Source organism: Pleurodeles waltl, chromosome 10 (assembly GCF_031143425.1).
Source record: "Pleurodeles waltl isolate 20211129_DDA chromosome 10, aPleWal1.hap1.20221129, whole genome shotgun sequence".
Classification (NCBI taxonomy): Eukaryota; Metazoa; Chordata; class Amphibia; order Caudata; family Salamandridae; genus Pleurodeles; species Pleurodeles waltl.
Window position 1 is genome coordinate 425686186 of NC_090449.1, and position 19637 is coordinate 425705822.

General features: G+C 47.4%; 1 protein-coding gene across 3 annotated transcripts in view; it reads left to right on the top strand.

The window, feature by feature from the left end:
- The window catches only part of WDR90 (WD repeat domain 90), a 1338149-nt gene that overhangs the window by 1217770 nt on the left and 100742 nt on the right, over positions 1 to 19637 (top strand). For all 3 annotated transcript variants that reach the window (XM_069210679.1, XM_069210680.1, XM_069210681.1), the window contains one exon: positions 15613 to 15697. In XM_069210679.1, the coding sequence (XP_069066780.1) occupies positions 15613 to 15697 (85 nt within the window). The remainder of the gene's footprint in view (positions 1 to 15612; positions 15698 to 19637) is intronic.

A 19637-nucleotide genomic window follows, 5' to 3' on the forward strand; every position in this document is an offset into this window, starting at 1 on the left:
AATTGTGTGATCCTAGGCAATTGTTTAGTCTCACTTTCCCTCCTTTTTCTGCATTATCACATTTAAGATGACCTCGAAATACATGATTCATGGTGTGCGCTGCACAAAACCTGCTTCTATGTTTGATTTATTAAAGTGTAATGTTGTTCATGTATGATAGGAACCCGGGCCACCCATAAAGCGCACACACCAAGTGACTTGTCTCTTTAATTTACTATTGGTGGTGTTCTCAGGGTAAGGGAAATAATTAATGTTTCCAAATTGATGTTTGAAAACTATCACTTTTAAATGGATACATCTCAATGCACTGATAAAATAAATTGTACTAAGGCGAAAAGGTTCTGCATGTTAACTAAATACACTTTTTTAATTTTGAAGAGGCTGTCTTAGTTTTACACTTGTGTTGCAAGATGTCTTTAAAAATGAAGGCGTTTCTAAAGTTAAGTGCAGGAGTCCCTAGTTACTTCCTTTCTTTAACACCAATTGAGCTTGAAATAAATGATTGTGCGTGTATTTCATATATTTATTGTTAGTGCAGAGTCGAGCAAACAGCTGCCCAGTGCTCCTGTTGCTTGAAGGGCCGCATGTAAAGGTCACAGGGGCCGCATGAGGCCCGCGGACCGTACTTTGAGTATCCATGGTCTAGGGCATTGGTAGGTGGCTGTAGTGGCAGCATCTGCATCATATATAGTTTTTGTGGCAAAAATTTAATTTTGACCGTTGCTGTTTTCCCCAATTACGAAAGGCCACTGGACCATAAGGTCTGTCCGGACCACGGCGAGGAGGTCTGATTAATTCTTCATTAGTTTTGACTAATGAGGGGCAGATTTTAAGGCCCAGGTAGTGGACCCAGTGCTTGGTCCATGGTAGGAGATACATTGATCCAGATACATCCTGTTTTCTAGTGGGGTGGAGAGATTCAGGATCTGGGATTTTTGGAAGTTGATCTTGAAGCCTGACACCTGTCCGAACGCCTCTAACTCCCTCAGGAGAGCAGCAATTGACACTCAAGGCATTGTTAGGGTCACCATAACATCATCCACATACATTGTGAGTTTGTCTTCCTGTCCTTCCAATCGGGATGCCACTGATATGGTGTTGGGGCCGAATCTGTTCGGCCAGAGGCTCCATGTAAAAGATAGAGAAGAGGTGGCAACCTTGCTGTGTTCTTCGGTGGAAAATAAAGTTGTTGGAGATGGTATCATTGACCAGGGCTGAGGGTTGGTAGTAGCTGTTGTGAGAAAGTAGCCTCTTTCTAGCATTGTTACCCCCATTTTTAGCCTGTTTGTGAGTGTTTGTCAATGTTTTTTTACTGTCTCACTGGGATCCTGCTAGCCCGGACCCCAGTGCTCATTGTTTGTGGCCTACGTGTGTTGTCAGTATGCTTAACTGTGTCACTGAAGTTCTGCTAACCAGAACTCCAGTGCTTATGCTCTCTCTACTCACCAAATCTGTCACTACACTTTAGTGACTCCATATTCCAATTGGCACACTGGACTCCCCTTATAAGTCCCTAGTATATGGTACCTAGGTACCCAGGGCATTGGGGTTCCAGGAGATCCTTTTGGGCTGCAGCATTTCTTTCGCCACCCATAAGGAGCTCATACAAACCTTTCTTCACGACAGCCACTTAGCCTGAGTGAAATAGTGCACACACTATTTCACAGCCATTTTTCACTGCACTAAGTAACTTATAAGTCACCTATATGTCTAACCTTCATTTACTGAAGGCTAGGTGCAAAGTTACTGTGTGTGAGGTCACCCATGCACTAGCAAAGGTGCCCCCACGATGTCCAGGGCCAATTTCCCGGACTTCATGAGTGCAGGGGCACCATTATAAGCATGCACTACATATATGTCAATACATTTATGTAGCTTCACAATGGTAACTCCGAATAGGGCCATGTGAGGTGTCAAAGATCATGGAATTGATCCCCAATCCAAATCTGGTATTGGGGGTGACCAATCCCATGCACCCTGGGGGCTCCACCATGGACCCCCAGTACTGCAAAACCAGCTCTGAGGTTTCCACTGCAGCCCCAGCTGCTGCGACCTCACAGACAGGTTTCTGCCCTCCTGGGGATTGAGCAGCTCAATCCCAGCAAGGCAGAACAATGCAGTTCCTTTTGGAGAGGGGTGTTACCCCCTCTCCCATTGGAAATAGGTGTTACAGGCATGGGAGGAGTAGCCTACCAGAGCCTCTGGAAATGCTTTGAAGGGCACAAACGGTGCCCTCCTTGCATAACCCAGTCTACACCGGTTCAGGGACCCCCACCCCCAGCCCCTGCTCTGGCAGGAAACTGGACAAAGGAAAGGGGTGACCACTCCCCTGTCCGTCACCATCCCAGGGATCGTGCCCAGAGCTCCTCCAGAGTGTCCCTGGCGTTGGCCATCTTGGATTCCAAGGTTTGGGGACCCTCTGGAGACCTCCGAGTGGCCAGTGCCAGCAGGTGACGTCAGAGACCCCTCCTGATAGGGGGTAGGTAGCCAATCCCCCACTCAGAGCTATTTAGGGTCTCTCCTCTGGGTGGTTCCTCAGATTCGGTTTGCAGGTTTTCTCCAGGACTCCTCTGCATCCTCCTCTTCAACTCCTGACCATCGGATCAACCACAGACTGCTCCAGGAACCACTGTAAATGCAACAAAGTTTCCAGGACAACTCCTGTGACCTGCAACATCAGCTTCAGCCAGCATTTGCAACAGTTTCCAAGGTATGCACGCTCTGAGGACTGCCTGTCTTCACCCTGCACCAGAAGAACCGAAGGAATCTCCTGTGGTTCTGCAGGCACACTTCTGTGACGCCATCCGGTACTCTGGGTCTCCTCTCCTGATGAGGAGCGTGCTCCCTGGAACACAGGTGGTGGATCGAAGTGACCCAGACTGTCCAAATTTGGTGGAGGTAAGAGCTTGTCTCCCCGTGCTGCGAAAGTACCCCTGTGCACTGCGTCATCTGCAGCTCCTTGGGCTTCTGTGCACTTCTTCCAGAAGTTCTTCAAGCACAGCGTAGACCAGGTCCCCAGCACTCCATTCTGTGATGCACAGCTCCCTGAGTTGTTCTCCTGTGGCGTGGGACTTTCTAGTGTAGTGCTGCCCCAACTGCACTTTGCATCTTCTTTGTCCCCGTGTTCTGGGACTCCCGTGGGTGCTGCCTGGTCTTCTGAGGGCTCTCTGTGTTTTTACTGAAAGAGCCCCCTCTGTCTCCCCAGTCCTAGTTGAGACCGCCAGGTCCCGCCTGGGTCCAGGCAGCTCCTCTTTGACTCAAACCACATACTTGCTTGAACCAAGGCTTGCTGGCAGAATCCAGCGACGCAAACAGTCTGCATCCAACAACTCGATGTTGGACATCTCCTGCACCACGCAGGAACCTGCAGCCATCTTCTTTGGTGCTTTTCTGTACTTTTCTTCTGACCAGAGAATCCACTTTTGCACCTTCTTCTAGGTTGGCAGGTGCTCCTGTCCTTCCTGGACTCTTCTTCGACTTCTGGACTTGGTCTCCTCCCTCCACAGGTCTTCAGATCCAGGAATCCATTGTTTGTTGCTTGCAGTCTTGCTTGGTTCTTGCAAAATCCTTCATTACGACTTGTAGTGTGTCCTGAGGAAACTTGCTGTACTTTACTCCTGCTTTCCTGGGCTCTGGGGTAGGGTGCTTTACTTATCTTTGGTGATTTTCTACACTCCCAGCGCCCCTCTACACACTACACTTGCCTAGGGGGGAATTCGACATTCACCTTCTATTATTTTAGTACATGGTTTGTGTTGTCCCTAGGCCCATTGCAATCTATTGTATTTTCTACTGTTTGCACCATTCTATCACTGTTTACTTACCTGATTTTTGGTTACTAGTGTATATATTGTGTATAATACTTATCTCCAGAAGGAGTATTGCCCCTAAGATATTTTTGGCAGTGTGTCACTAAAATAGAGTACCTTTATTTTTGGTAACACTGAGTATTGTCTTTTATTGTGTGCAAGTACTGTGTGACGATAGTGGTATTGCAGGAGCTTTGAATGTCTCCCAGTTCAGCCTAAGCTGCTCTGCTACAGCTACCTCTAGACAGCCTAAGCTGCCAGAACACTGCCTACATATAAGGGATAAATGGACCTGGTATAAGTACCTTAGGTACCCACTACAAACCAGGCCAGCCTCTTCAGCTGTTCTTTATTTATTGCTTATAGCGGGGTCCTACAGCCAGTCTGTCCAGAACTTGAAATAAAAAGGGCCAGTGGACTTGATCATATGTCTTCTCCATGTCGATAGACAACAGGATTGTGGGTGTGTGAATACCTGATGCCTTGTCAAATGTGACAGATGTTTCATTTTATCACTGCAGGTCCATTCTGATATGGATCCTGTCTTGTCAGGGTCAATGAGGGCTTGCATATGTGGACAGCCAATATGCCAGTAAAGAGTTTGGTTTTACCGTTGAGGAGAGAGATGGGTCGGTATGAGGAACACTGGCTCGGGTCTTTCCCCGGCTTAGGGATGGCGGCTATGACTGCCTCCTACATCGTAGCTGAGAGCGTTTCGGGGTCCCCCATAGAGTTGTATACCTGGATGAGTATTAGGGGGCGACAGTTGTTCACCAAAGACTTTGTAGCACTCAAATGAGAACCCGTGGAACCGCGGGCCTTACGTGGTTGGAGGTGTGCAATGGCAGCTAACACTTTGCTAGCCTTGATTCCAGTCTCTAACGTATCAGCCACTGAGTTTGGGAGAGTAGTAAAGTTGATGCCAGATAGATAGTCATATGCCTGGGCAGAGTCTGCCTCCACTGCACATACAGAGTGGAGTAATATCGTTCAAAAGCTGCTGCTATTTTGCCCATTCATTTTCCTGCAGTGCCCGTCCTCAGACGTATCTCTGTTATCCTGGTTGCCTGAACCCTAGCTCTAGGGTTACATACCAGGATACGCCCAACCTTAATGCCTCAAGTGGGAAACTTTTGATAGGTGCGCAGTAGTGCCTAGTTGGCACTATCGATATCCAGTGCCCTGAGTTGTACTTGGTCAGTGTCAGTTTCCTGCAGATCCTATGTTCCCCTCTTCACTTTTGTTGTTCTTCCAGGGTTGCTATCTGTTCCTCCAGAGTCGCCCTCTTCATTTTCCTTTCCTTGTTTTGTTGAGCTGATAGGGTTATAAAACATCTTCTAATCACTGTCTTGAGGGCATCTCAGAAGAGCGGGGATGGCACTTCACAGGCTTTGTTGGTTTGGTGATATTGCTGTATGCCATATCGGATCTCTTTTTGGCCGGAGTTGAACGTGAGGAGTTTGTTGTTTAGCCTCCACTGTAGAAAGGCCATGCTGGTTTGGGGGTCTTAAAAGGAGACTATAATTGTTACGTGGGCCAACAGTGCCGCAGCACCAACCTCTGTCTGTGTGATTGCGGCCATTATCAGTGGGGATGCAAGAAAGTAATCGAGTTGCACCAGAATTAAACCTCCCTCCACAAAGAGGTCTTTCTTGGAGGAGGTGAGGATTTACTGAGCCTGGAGGATAGATATTGGCATGGGAACCATTTGGAGTGCAGTCTCCTCGAGTCTTCCTTAAGCAAGTGAGTTTCCTGCAATAGGGCATAGTCACATTATGAGCCTTCAATCATGGCTAGCATTGCTAGATGCTTTGCTGACGCATGCAACCCTCGAACATTGAGGGTCACTATTTTGATCATAGTCACCCAGAGGAGTCTCTTAGGTATTAGCAGTAGAACCCAGCAGCTTGGGAAGTGAAAGAGTAGGGTTTAAAACCAGCCTAATGAATTGAAGATGATAAACAAAGAGGTCCCTAGGGAGGGGGAGGAATTATTTACCAAGGTGAAAACAAGTAACTAGGGTGTTCACAAGGACAGGAATCATTCATCCATCGTGGTGGGGTCTGTGTTAGTGGTCGGAGTATTGAGTACTCCGCAGGGGCTGGAGGAAAAATACATAGCAAGATTCGGCAGTCCGGGTCCAGGTAAGTCTTGGCCCCCTGGAGAGAGCTAGCCCATTACCAATACTGCATCACTACGGGCATCAGGTTCAGTGTTCCTTGTCCTAGGGTGTCTCTTGATGTATGTGTTGCAGAAACTCAGTGTATTCCCAGCAACTTTCTGTAGCAATGGGTTTGGGGGCCCTCACTTTGTTGGCTCGCCTGTAGTGCAGCTTAAGACTCCTATGTGGGGGCGATATAGAGGAGATAGGGGATGGGCCCGCCCCTTTGCATGGAGGGTTCAGACACAGTATTGAACGAGCCTCTTCTACTGTGCAGCTAGTATGTGTTCTTCAATGTTCAAGGTTTTGTTTCTGCAGGTTCAGGAGAGTGAACCTGTGGGTGTCCTGTTCCTCCTCTCTGGCATAGCCATAGTCTTCCAACGCCGCCATCCGTTGGCTGATGCCTGCCACTTCACGTTTGATTTCTTTAAATTCAGCTGCTACCTCCTCCCTCAGGGTAACAAAGTCGGCTTGCAGAGTGTGAACAAGGCTGTCCATGAAGAAGCGTGTAAGGGGTGCTTCAGGGTAGTCTTGTTCTGTGTGTTGCAAAACTGTCAACTGTGGTGTCTCTTCCTTCACCCCTGAGCTTGAATGGAGGTTTGCTTTTTAGACAGAGGCTTTGGAGAGCATGTCCTAGTGTGGGGTCTTTTTTCCCACTGTGGGCTACCATGGGTCCCCTCATGGGGGGTTAGGAAGCGAACAGCTCACACAGCCCCTTCTACAAGTCTCTCATAGGCATTCAGTGGTGGGGTTTACAGCCTCCTTAAGTGAGCAGGCTGGTGTTGGCGTGGAGCTTCTGCGTCTGCCATCTCAGGGACCCATTGTGTCTCATAGATTCACTGATCTTTAAGCTGTGGTTGCTTGGGGAAAGGAGGTTCGGGTAGGCCTTTCTATTCCCCCCCCACAAACACACACACACACAACTGGTGGGCATGGATAGGAACACTCATCTCTGTGCAACCTCAGCTTCTTACTGCCATAGTGTCTCATGTTTTCACTGATCTCAAAGCTGTGGTTGCTTGGGGGAGGTTCGGGTAGGCCTCTCAAACCCCACCTTCACAACTGGTGGTCAAGGGTGGGAGCACTCTCCTCAGTTTCTTACTGCCATAGTGCCGGGTTCGTCCATGCTCTCTACTGATCTTCTACTGGTCCTCTCACACCAGCCCCTCCATCTGCCCACACGGCAACAGTAAGGTCGCAACGATATGTGGTGGCCTTGATTTCCTCCCCACGCCAGGCTCTCCCTCTCTGGGTCCCCCAGGGGGGTCCAGTGCAGGCTGTCCCATTCTGTGGTTACCGCAGGTTCCTAGAGGCTGGGCAAAGGCCAGTGTAATACATCCGTTGTGCCAGCATCGTCTCCAGCTCCAGTGCGTAGCTCTGCTGTGCTGTCCGAGGCACATTCGCCACCTGGGGATGACAGTCTTGTTGGCTGGTGGGGTCTGGTATTTGGAGGTCTCCTCCCCACTATTCCAGGGGAATCCCGTTTCAGGGGATGGATGACAGTGGGGATCGCAGGTTGACGGCCCTGGTCTGTGGAACTGTGTGGTGGAGCTCCTACTCGGCTGCTTTCTTAGACATACCCCCCAATATTTTCTTTTTAAAGGATTGCAAGAACATCTTAAAGCCCAGCACTGGAATTAATTCAGCTTTGTGGGAATTCAAAATGAATTGACCAAGTTTTGTGAGGTACCCAGTAGTATAACAGATGACCACTTAATTCAGATGAGCTGTGCACTGTCTCAATACTTTGTGCTGGTACAAAATAAGCTATCTTTGGCAGGCATGCATTGTCTGAGATTGCACAAAGTTTTGTAGTGAGATAGCGAGTCTGAATTGCTTTGGCTTATCTAGGTGTGCTGCTTCTAGACTAGCATAGAAGTGTGCGCCACAGCACAAGTCAGTTGGGGTGACAGCTATGAAAAGATCAATAAGTTGTTGTGAGTTTACATCTGTATGACTATGTTTTCCTTTGAGAGTGTCTCCCAGGGTTTGATGCTTATGGTGGTGCCTGTGTTAATGGCATGCTTATCAACTTACTGAAAATTAATACTTTTCATACTACCATAGCAATCCTTGTTCTAAAGCGGTCTTCTTGGAGGTGTGGGCAGTTTGGCTAACAAGTAGATTCTCCTTACACGAGCATCACTCATCTTGTGTGTTTCCTTCCTGGTTTTCTGTTCATTCTAAGCCTTGAAGAGTTTAAAAGAAGCCTGGCACTGGCTGAAAAGAAAGTGCGTGAGCACCAATGGATTGGCCATTCATAGAGACTGACCTTTACCTTGATCAAGCCAAATGGCTAGTTACCTCTCAATATGGCAGATGCAAGGTGAACCTGCAAGGGAGATCTTCCTCCAGGATTCAAGGGAGCTAGTGACACAAGGCTAGTAATTGTGCTTAAACTGAGACAAGGAGGGCATGCAGGGGATCAACTATGCTCCCACCCAGATAAGAATCATTAGAGATGGACTCCCCAGAAATTCAGGGAAGTTATTCAACAACGTGTTTGATGGGACACATGCAAGGATGTATTCCAGCTTCCCCCTCCTTTTACGGGCACTCACATACAATATATTCATGGCCAGTGCACATAATACTGTCTGTAGCAGTAAAAGACTGCTTCTTTCTTGGTTCCACTTTTAGGCAGAATTGCTGGTGCAACCCTTTGACAACTGTGTGAGTACATGAAGCACCAAGTGTTTCAGCCCGTTAGGCACTAAATAACCGTAATTAAGGAACCCAGAAAGAAGCAGAGCATTTTACTTCCACTGCAGGTATTATTTGCATTAGGCACAAATATATTGTATACATCATTGCACGTATGTATAAGAGTTGAATGCACAACCGGGATCATGACCCTGAAGAAAAGCTTCTTCCCCTGGTTGGGACCCTAGACAGCTGAAACATGTTGATCATAGGGACAGAAGCACTATAATTAACCCAATTATCCCGCCATCTCTTGTTTTTAGTATCCCTCAGGGAACCATGAATAAACTACTAACATTGGAATCTTTAGCAAGGAATTTGTAATTACACTGATTCCATCACCCCTGTCGAAGCACATAATGTTTCCCAGACAGACAGCCTGTTTACCCCCGTACATAACATTTGGGCGAATGTGATGACCCAATGATGAAGCATGCCACCAATGGTGGCAGGAGAGGGTTTGTCAAAAAAACTTTAAGACCCCATACAGACCTGCAGGGTCATCCATTGCCACCTCTTGGAGGGAAATGTTCATGCAGGTGACAGTCTTTTCCTGGGATAGCTTATACTGCTTTTCATTTGATTCAGGAAGGATGCTAGCCAGATGAGGCCCATCCGCTTCTTTCCTTACATTGTTTATTCATGTACAAGTGTGGCTGTTATTTCTTGACTGTCAAGTGCTTATGTTTCTGATGGATACATCTGCATACAAATTCCTCACCTTTTGAATATACTGTGCACCAACTTGGACAGGAAAGTTTTCCGTAGCTCTCCTACACTGGTTGTGGGGGTGGAGGGGAGGAGAGGGGGCCTCTTGAACATGGCTCCGCACGCAGCACAGCCTGATACAACTAAAGTCATAAAGTGCACCCACTGGTATAATGACATCAGTTCCCTTTTTTCCATGCCTTCACTGCATTCCAGAGCTCTTCAACTTTCCCCAAGAGACCTGTTGTTATTAAATGTTTTCTTGAATATACTATGTATTTGACAGATACTACAAGCAGAAGGTTACTTTAGAATATTCCCCAGGCATCAGACTAGATCCAGAAATATTTGGTGAGCAGCACCCCTATGCACCTGTAGGTGGCATCATTCAGCACCACATGGCGTCGTTGGCACCAGAAGTGATTTGTGCAGTGCCTATACAAGCTCCGCCCCAGCATGCTGCTGTCAGTTCTTTTCTTTCCATGCCAGTCAGTGCAGATTGGAAGAAGGGATACGCCCTGTTACTTTTGGTCAGACTTTTTTTGGCCTTTTGTTGAAGAGTTTTTGAGACTTTGTTTCCTGGTGTGCAGGATGTCCACCAGAAAGACAGGTTTTAAAGCATGCGGCGCCTGTCACTTGCAAATGTCAGTGACGGACCTGTATTCAGGGGTTGTACAGGCTTCACTCATGGGCATACCCTTTGATGGCTCTCATTTGTCCATAGAGAAGGCAGACTCGGCTCTGGAGTGCTTCAAAGGCAGCATGGCTGCGTCCAGGTCCTTAGGCCTTTCCATGGCCCCTCGCCAACCCAAGTCTACCTTCTGTCTCCTTTGGGGCTAGGTAAGGGGCTTTCAACTACGTCTCTACACAGCCAGCACATTTCACAATCTTTCTGTGGCTGAGGACGTGGTCCCCACAGACCATGTTGGACAGGTAGCCAGAAGTTGGGCCAGGCTACCACCCCCACCAGCAGCCTGCGCCTCCAAACCCCTTTCGTTAGCCCTCCTGACCATCATGGGCATCCACTGAGGAGCAGGGTACCCCCATCATCTGCCCCACTGGAGGTCAATAACTTCTGACTGTCGGGTTTTACAGATCATCCAAAGGGGCTACTCCCTGCCCTTTGGCCCCCCCCCCCCCCATCCATGCCACCTACTTATGACAAGCTGATGGAGGGCCACCTCTCCTTGCTTTGTCAGGAAGTCTTTACTCTTTTGTTCAAGGGTGCTATAGAGGGGGTGCCGGCATCAGAAGGAGTTTGTGGTTGCTATTCCTGATACTTTCTGGTGCCCAAGAAGGATGGAGGCCTTCATCCTATTCTAGACTTCTGCCTTCTCAATCTCTTCCTGAAAAAGGAGTAATTTAAGATGTTTGCGCAATTGCTATCTGTCCTCGACCTAGGAGACTGGATGGTATTGCTGCCTACCCACATGCATTAGCTGAGGCTGAGGGTAGGCCAAGGGCACTTTCAGTTTGCCGTGCTCCCCTTTGGCCTACCAGCACTCCTTGGGTGTTCAGGAAAGTGATGGCGGTGGTAACTGTTCACCTCTGGAAGTTAGGGGTTCCACTCTTCCCCACCTCACCCGAAGCAGCCATCTCCTACCTCGAGACATGGCAAACCTTCTTCATTCACTGGTGTTCACTATCAGTGTGCCAAAGTCGCACTTGACTCCCTCTCAGATGCTCCCTTTCATGGGAGCTGTTCTGGACACAGTGCAGTTTCAGGCTAATCCTCCCAAAAGGCGAGTCCAAGATATTCAGGCTAGGATACAGTTTTTTCAGCCTCTATCCTGGATTTCAGAGGGATTGACTCTGAGGCTGCTGAGCCTCATGTCCTCCTACATGCTGCTAGTGACACATGCCCATTGTCTCTGCAGTGCACCCTGAAGTCCAAGTGGGCGCACATCAGAGGAATCTCTCCGACATGGTCCAGATCTCAGTGGGAACTGCTAAAGACCTGCAGATCTGGTTTGGGAAGGGAGAGTGGTCTGCCACTGACCCCAACAAATTGAGATTGGGTCAGTGCAGACCTCTCTCCCTTCCCCAACAAGAGCTGACTGTAGTAACAGATGCATCACTCCGGGATAAAGTGGCCTCCTAGGAGAGGTGGAGATCATAGGGCTCTGGTCTTTGGTGCAATCCGGGCTCCACATCAATCTGTTCGAGCTTCGGGTGATCCATTTGACTTTGAAAGCCTTTCTTCCTTTAAACAGGGGAAGCCTTGTACAGGTATTCATGCACAACACCACTGTCATGTAGTATTGCAACAAACTGGGCAGTGTGAGGTCATGGACCTGTGCCTGGAACACCAGGGCATATCCCTAGTGGTTCAACAACTGACAGGCTTTCTGAACGCCAGAGAAGACAAACTCAGCCGTCGGCACCTAGCGAATCACGAATGGTGTCTCCATGCAGAGATGGCCAAGGTCTCTACCAAAAACGGGGAGATCCTTGGTTGGATCTGTTCACTTCTGCAGAGAACGTGCAATGTAAGCAGTTTTTGTAGACTTCAGTTTTTAAGTCAGCTCTCGCTCAGAGATGCTTTTTGTCTCGAGTAGAGCTCCGGCCTCCTGTACTTTCTGCCAATGCCACTCCAGTCCAGAATTCTCAAGAAGATAAGAAACAACTGTCCCAAATCGTTCTTGTGGCTCTGGATTGGGCACAGATAATCTGGTACCCTGGGCTGTTGAGCTTGTGTCCTCCTTTTAAGCTAATACTCAACTTCGCTATCCGGCTCCTCACTTTAACAATGGCCTTTCTAGCGGCAATAACATCTGCCTGCATGGTCAGTAAGCTATAGGCTTTGTCATCTCTACCGCTGTACCTTATAGTCTACCCAGACAATTAGGTTCTTTGGACTAGGGCATCCTTCCTACCGAATGTGGTCACTCCCTTTCATGTACGTAAGTCACCCCCATGCTTAATTTTTACGCCCTGCCTCACCCCTCTAAAGGAAAATAGAAACTCCAGTGTCTGGATCCAAAAAGAGTGTTGCCGTTGTACCTTGACCGCACAAAAGAGTTACGGGTAGATGATGAATTTTTAGTGGTGGTACATCAGAGACAAAAAAGTAAAAGTGGTGCTGAAATGGACCATCTCACAATGGATAGTGCTCTTCAACAAAATCTGGTACACATTGGCCCAAAAGCATTCTCCTGAAGGTTTGTGAGCTCACTCTACCAGAGCCAATGTAATCACTGCATTAGCTCATGGAGTATCTGTCCTGGACATCTGTCAGGCAGCAACGTGGGCTTCCTTGAACATGTTTACGGAGGACTACTGCCTTGAAAATCATGTGTGTCAAGATGGGCATTTTGCTTGTTCTCTTTTACAGGACTTTCTTGTATAATCTGTGTTGCAGTCCCACATTCAGGGAGGTATTGCATGGGTATCTATTCCAAGGTAAGGAATCTATGGCTAGAAGTCTATTGGAAGAACAAATTGCTTACCTTCAGTAATGCCTTATCTGTTAGGGACTCTAGCAAGCCGCAGATTCCTTACTGACCCACTCATCCTTCCCGCTCTGCTAACAAATTACCAGTGAAGGGTGTTTTCCTTTTAAGGGCCCTAGTTTCATGCACCAGTGGTCAGTGTGCTTTGTGGCTCGGTGCTTCTGGCATGGAAAAGAAACTGACGTCAGTTCGCTGGAGAGGCGCCTAAATAGGCACTGCACGAGTACTTCTAGTGCTGATGATTCTATACGTAGCTGAATGAAAACACCTACCAGCGCGCAGGGGGGCTGCCAACAAAAAAAAAAACCTGGATCCAGTCTGATGCCTGGGGATAATCCCAAAGAAAGGAATCTAGAGAAGAGGAGAGACTCCACCGGCTGGACCAAAAAGAACATTGTTGTTCTACCTTGATCGTACTCCTGGGTTCCGGGTGGACGATCAACCCTTTTGCAAAAACAGACCATCTCTCGATGAAAAGTGCTCTGCATCAAAATCTGCTACGCATTGACCAAAAAGCAACCCCAGAGGGTTTGCATGCTCATTCTGCCAGAGACTGCAACCACTGCGTTATCTCGCCGATTTCCTGTCCTGGATACCTGTCAGGCAGCAACATGGGCTTCCTTGCACATGTTTACAAAACACCACTGCCTGGACAGTCAGGACAGTCCGGTCAGGCTTGACGGTCACTTTGCCGGTTCAGTCCTAAAGGACTTTTTAGTCAAATCCGTATCGTAGCCCCACCATCAGGGTTTGTACTGCTTGGGTATCTAAACTAATGCAAGAAATCTGCTGCTAGAAGTCTCGATCAGATGAATATGTAATTTAAATTCTTTAACTTCTTATCTTTTAGAGGCACTATTCTTACCGACCCTCCCATCCTACTCTTTTACAAAAGGATTGTAATGTTAAGGGTTTACCCTTTTTAAGAGCCTTAACTTGGCATACCAGTGGTCAGTGTTTCTCCTGGCTTTGCGTTTCTGGCATGGAAAGTCATGAATAGAGAGTGACATCAGGGCATTGGGGCCGCACCTATAATGGCACTGCACTCATCATTCTGGGGTTTACAACGACAACACGCAGAGACGATTGATGCCACATACCGACACATCAAAAGTTTCCAGATTCAGTCTGATGCCTAAGGAATATTCTACGGTTGGTAATCTGCGACTAGATAGTCTCCACCAGAATAGGTGTTACCGAAGGCATGTAACTTATTTTTATACAATCAAGGCACCTGCAGCCTTTTCAAGATAATCTTTATTAGTAGTGGAACAGGACCTTTGTTTTTCCACTGGCGCAGCCTTTTCTGAGCTTGGTGCCTAACATTTTGACATGTCCTACGCAAACCCTTTCAAAGTGGGATGAACCAAAAGGGACGGCCCAGTGCGGTCTCCTCTGGTGGGCTGTGGACGGGTCTGTCCTGGGGCCTAGACCAGTTCCACGCTGCATGAGTGCTAGGCTTCCTTTAGCTCTGCTGCAGTGGTGGTGGATAGGTCCCCGTCTTGTCCTGGGTGCTTCTTGCTGCCCCTGGCACCATTAGTCACCCTGGAGAAGGCACTTTTGCAAAAACGTCACGATAAGTGTGGCAGGGAACTTGTAATTATGTTAACTCAGCCTCAGCTTGGACAGAGGGGTGGGACCTATGCACTTGCAGATGCTTGGTGACCCACTTATCCAAGTTTAAATATCTCCCCCTCCTCCCGTCCTTTACCATCTTCAGACATATGACCTGCTCTCCTACTCATCTCAAATCAGCTATATATAACAAAGTTAAGAGACAACTGGAATGCAGGGTCAAGCTGGGTGGCAAGAAATTAGAGCCTGAGCTTAGGTAGTTTCCGCCATCCAGTCATCTATACTTTAGTTTTGTAAATCTCCAAGTGACAACACTACAGCACCTGCACCAGTACCATTTTATTGGAAAACAAAGAGTTAAAGATGTTCTGTGATTTGTAACTTCTGATTTTTAAGACTCTGTGGCAGGGCTTCAGAACAGTCAGTGCTTTTCCCTTAGCTATTTAATGTTAACACTTAGTTTACTTGTAACAAATAAGGGCTATCAAAATATTAAAATATATGTATGTCATGGAGGACTTCTAAATATATTCTCAAAGTATTGCACAGTATGCCAAAAAGAAAGTGGGCTGCACTACTCTCCTTTCTCATTTTTCCCCAACTTCACTTTGACCTACTAGTGACTTGGGTTATTGAATTTGAATATGCAGAGTTATTGAATACTTCCCTAGCCTTTGCTTTCTCCAGCAACTTATTGTGAACCAATTGTGTTGCCTGCCGCACTGAAGGCACCTGTTTTTTCCTTTAAGCTTTCTTCAGGCACTGCTTTTCACTAGCACTAGGTGCAATCTAGTGGGACAAAATGAGGTGTTCTTCAGTGTTTCTGGTCCTCTGGAGCAACACAGGTGTCCCCCAAGTCAGCATCACCTCTCTGGTTTCCAAAACATATGTTAAAAGGACCCATGAAGGGCTCATCTTTCCTTCATAAGAGTTCCCCTTTATTAGCTTTTGCCACAGCTTCTAGAACAGCCTTGTTACACTTCTTTACATAAAACACAGTCAGGGGCTGTATAGAAATAAAAACTGGAGTCCAGTACGTCTTGAATGTAATTGTGTATTCATGATTTCTCTTGGGGAATTGTTAAAGACTGTCCTGGTCTACACAAACAGAAGGCTAAAGAACCAACTACATGATTTTGTGTCCACTTTAGTAGGGAGCTTAGTAGTCTGAATATTAATCCATGTTGTTTTTATTTTCTCTTAGGTTCTAAAGAAGATTCCAATATCACACTTTGTAACCTCTCTGAGTCTTTCCTCTGCATCGCCTTTATTAGTGGTTGGCTCTAATGGTGAGTAAAAGAGTACATCATAATTTTCCATCTCCACATAGGTTTAGATAGCTTAAAAAGCACATACATAGTGTTCTCTTTTCGCTTCCCTATTTATGCGCTTTCGATGGATGAGTAACAAAGTACATGAGTTATTTCACCCACATCTTTGATAGACCTTGAAATGTAATAATATTGAGAAGCATGGTGTAAATCATTGTGAAATTTATACTGGATCAGACGTAAATATCAGCATTGGAAGTGACTTCTATATGTGAATGACAGCAATGCTGGTGCTGGGGCAGTCACTTTCATCCAACCCCCAACCATTCTGGGGGAAGATCCAATTACATGGCATGCAGGTGGAGCAGCACAGGTGTCAAACATTGGTATCTGCCACATCTGAGAGACAGAGAGGTTGTTCTCTCTATCAGAGTTACTTCCACTGTTTCCACAGACTTCCCATGGATACATACAGGTGCACCCTTTTGACCTTGAGATCCATGATGTTGATGGTAGGTTTAGACACCACATGCCTGGCAGTTGGTTTGACATCGAGACAATAGTCAACAGTATGTCCAATTTGGGAAAGTGGGCACCAAGGAAATATTTGAATTCAGACAACATCATCCGGGTATTTTAACCTATATTCAGATTGAGTCTGCAAGAATAAAAAAAAGTGTGCTACACCAGCTAAGGTATTCAGCAAAGTCTTCTCCAACCTGATTGCAGAAGTCACCAGAAAAAAAATCTTGTTTCTTTGTGCAGATCTACCACCAGAATCAGTTTCAGTTTCAGATGCAAAGAAATATAATCCTTTCCATCTCCTGCAATACCTTCTTAAAAGGAGAGTAAACGAATGGATGTAGTTTGAAGGAAGTTCTGTGGCACCTCTGCAATAGTTGAGACAGCTAGTGCCCTACTTGGGCGGTATCCCAGATCTTCCTGGAAGACTATCTAATGCTTCCAAGGACAGCTTTCATGTGAAGACAAGGAGGACTTCCAAAAAGTTCTGCAAGAGGAGTTGATGTTTTCCAATCAGACCGTCAGTAGGGCTGCAGAATCAGCTGATTTGGCAGTGCATGCAGACCATCATGGGCTGGCTTTACTTAGTTTTTCATGGCTCTGCCTTAGAGGTATAAAATCAGAGGGCCAACAGACATTTGAATCTACTCTTCTCTAGTACCACTGTTTTTAAGGCCAATGCACATGACAAAAAGAATGCTTGATGGTGGAACTAAGGACTCTGAAGTCTGACTGGAGCAGAAAGAGTACAGGAAATACCAGTACAGACCCTATGACGGCATTATTTGCAGCAGAGAGCGCAAGTCTCTCAATGAACGCAATGATACCAACACCAGCTACATTAAAAGCAACCCTAACACCCTTGTAAAGCTGCACAGTGTAGAATCAGCCCTCATCCACCAGCCGCCCCAGGAAATCCCACCAAGCAGTAGGGAGGAATCATCAGCAATCATCAGTCCGTCTTTCAGGTGGTAAAAATGCACCAGGGAACTCCCCCCAACAGGGAACTTTGAGAAAATCACAAATGGGCTTTAAATGATGCACTTCTTTCACAATGTCTTTTGTGAATGGGGTTTCCCCCAAATTTGCACAAACAACGCAGGGAGGCATAGCTTGAAGTAAATTGATTAGGACACGCACACAGAGGCTCCCGATCGGGCGCTACAATCTGAACCATCTTGACCCCTCCCTGGTTTTGACAATGTAGTGAGGTAAAAGAGTACAAAAGCAAACACTTCTGGAGATATTGGGATTACTGGACACCGAGCTGAACTCCAGTTTCTGAGGAGACACAGCAATCTGAAGATGGCAGTAGTCTGCAGGCAAGATTACACAGCCTGATCTGGGGACAAGCTAAAAAGGAATTAGTGCAGCTAGAAGGAGGCTGGTTCAATTTATGTGGCACAGCTATGGCATGGGACCCTATACTGAGTCCAGGCAACCCTTGGTGATAGTGAATAGGTGTCCAAATAGCAAAAGCTCTCTAGAGGTAGCTGAGACGAGGAGCTAAATCTTATCCAGGAGGAATGTAAAGCACTTGCAATACCACGGTAGTCAGACAGAAACTCACACACAAGAAAGAAACACACAAGTGTTGCAAAAATAAAGGATTCTTCATTACAGCACTACTACTAGACTTGCATTGGTGTATCTCCCTTTGGATATATGTACACACAATCTATATACACAAAATAACCTGCAGAAATAGCATCAGATGTACAGTGCCCTATGGACTGGGCAAACCAAATAGTAAGTAAGTGGAATGTGAAATAGTGAACCCGACCAAGGTGAGAATGGTAGTTAGCTAGGAGCTGGGGAAAGATGAAAACACCAGGGGTAAGTATAGCAACTGTTCCCAGTAACCAGGTGCAGAGGGGTTATCTACTCAATCGTCGCATAGGCTAACATAGGGAAGTAGTGGTTTGAGTTTGTGTGTTTCAGGACCCTTCCCAGCAGACCCCAAAGAAACCAGCAGACAAGTGGAAGGTTGGAGAGTGCCCCCACCCCAGGATACCCAGAAGACAGGAGTACCTATACCAGGGACCCGAATGCAGAGGGCAGAAGGGGCCCTCACTGAAGTCAGTGGAAGCCTCGGATTGTCCAGCTGCTGTTGCAACCCGTAGACCAGGCCAGTGGAACCCAGGGACGGATTCCAGACGTGGGGGACCTGAAAAAGAAGGGTACAGAGTCCAGCATCCTTGGAGGTGCCCAGGTGGTAATGCCCACACTCGTAGAGGTGAAGTTCCTACATGTCGGTGGAGGAAGAAATCCAGCTGCAGGGTCCAGGAGCTGCAGAAGATCCCTGGAGTCACCTACAAGCTGTCCCTCTGGTTGCTGGATTACAGGAGGATCAGTGACCACCAAGGCCACCAACAAGTACTGGTAGGTGCAAGTAGGAGCTGTAGATATTTTTACAAAGCTTTGGGAACCAGTGAGGTCCAGAAGGCTCCACCCTTTAAGGGGAGCCAGGGCAGGCCCTCAGCACATGGCAAGGCCAGAATAAATTGTTGGAGCCCCCGTGAGTGACCCCCAGGCTATGGACACAGGGAGTCACAAGGAGGCCTCAATAGCACAACAAAACAGACGTTCTGTGTGGCAGGAGTTGCAAGACAGAGGTTGATTTTTGAGTTGCAGAGTGATGGAGGCCAGGGCTTCTTGGTGCCTGAAGATCTCCTGGAGGAAAATTCAACAAGCCTTGGCAAGAGCAACAATCCCGGTGCACAGGGTTTCAAGTCCAGTGGCAGGAGCAGGGGCCCACAGTCTCCCAAGTTGGTAACACGAGCAGGACCCAGGGGAGGCCACAGACCCACCACCTGTGATGCAGAGCATTTTAATGCCCGTGGTACAGCAGACCCCACCAGCTGGTCAACGTTGTCTTGAGGTATCTGTGGGTGCAGGGGAGTGACTTCTTCACTCCAAGGAAGATTCCTTCGTGCTTCCAGGTACAAACAGAGTCCTTGTGACCCTGCAGGATGCACAGCCTTGGATGTTGCAGAATTCTTGTAGGATCCAGAAAAACAATGTTGCAGTGGGAGCCTTGCCACCATAAGCAGACTTGTTTCGGTTCCAAAGCAGAAAAACAGCGGTTCCAGTGGCCAGGAGCAAAAGATGTCTTGCAGAAAGTTCCTTGTAGAGTCTTGCTCAACGAATCTGAGGACCCACCTTCGAGGGAACCCTTAACTAATCCTAGAAGGGGGTTGGTCACTCTCTGAAGTGACCCACCCATTAGAGAGGGTCAGGGATGTCACCTACCTGGCCTAACCACTCAGATGCTTCTAGGGGCCTCTGCACATCTTATTTTCAAGATGGCAGAATCAATTGGCCACCTGGCAGAGATCTGTGCACCTCCCTTAGACAGGGGTTGATCAATCCCCTATCCTTTGTGCAGTTTTGCACCAGACCGGGAACCATGGGTTCCTGAACTGGTGCAAACAAG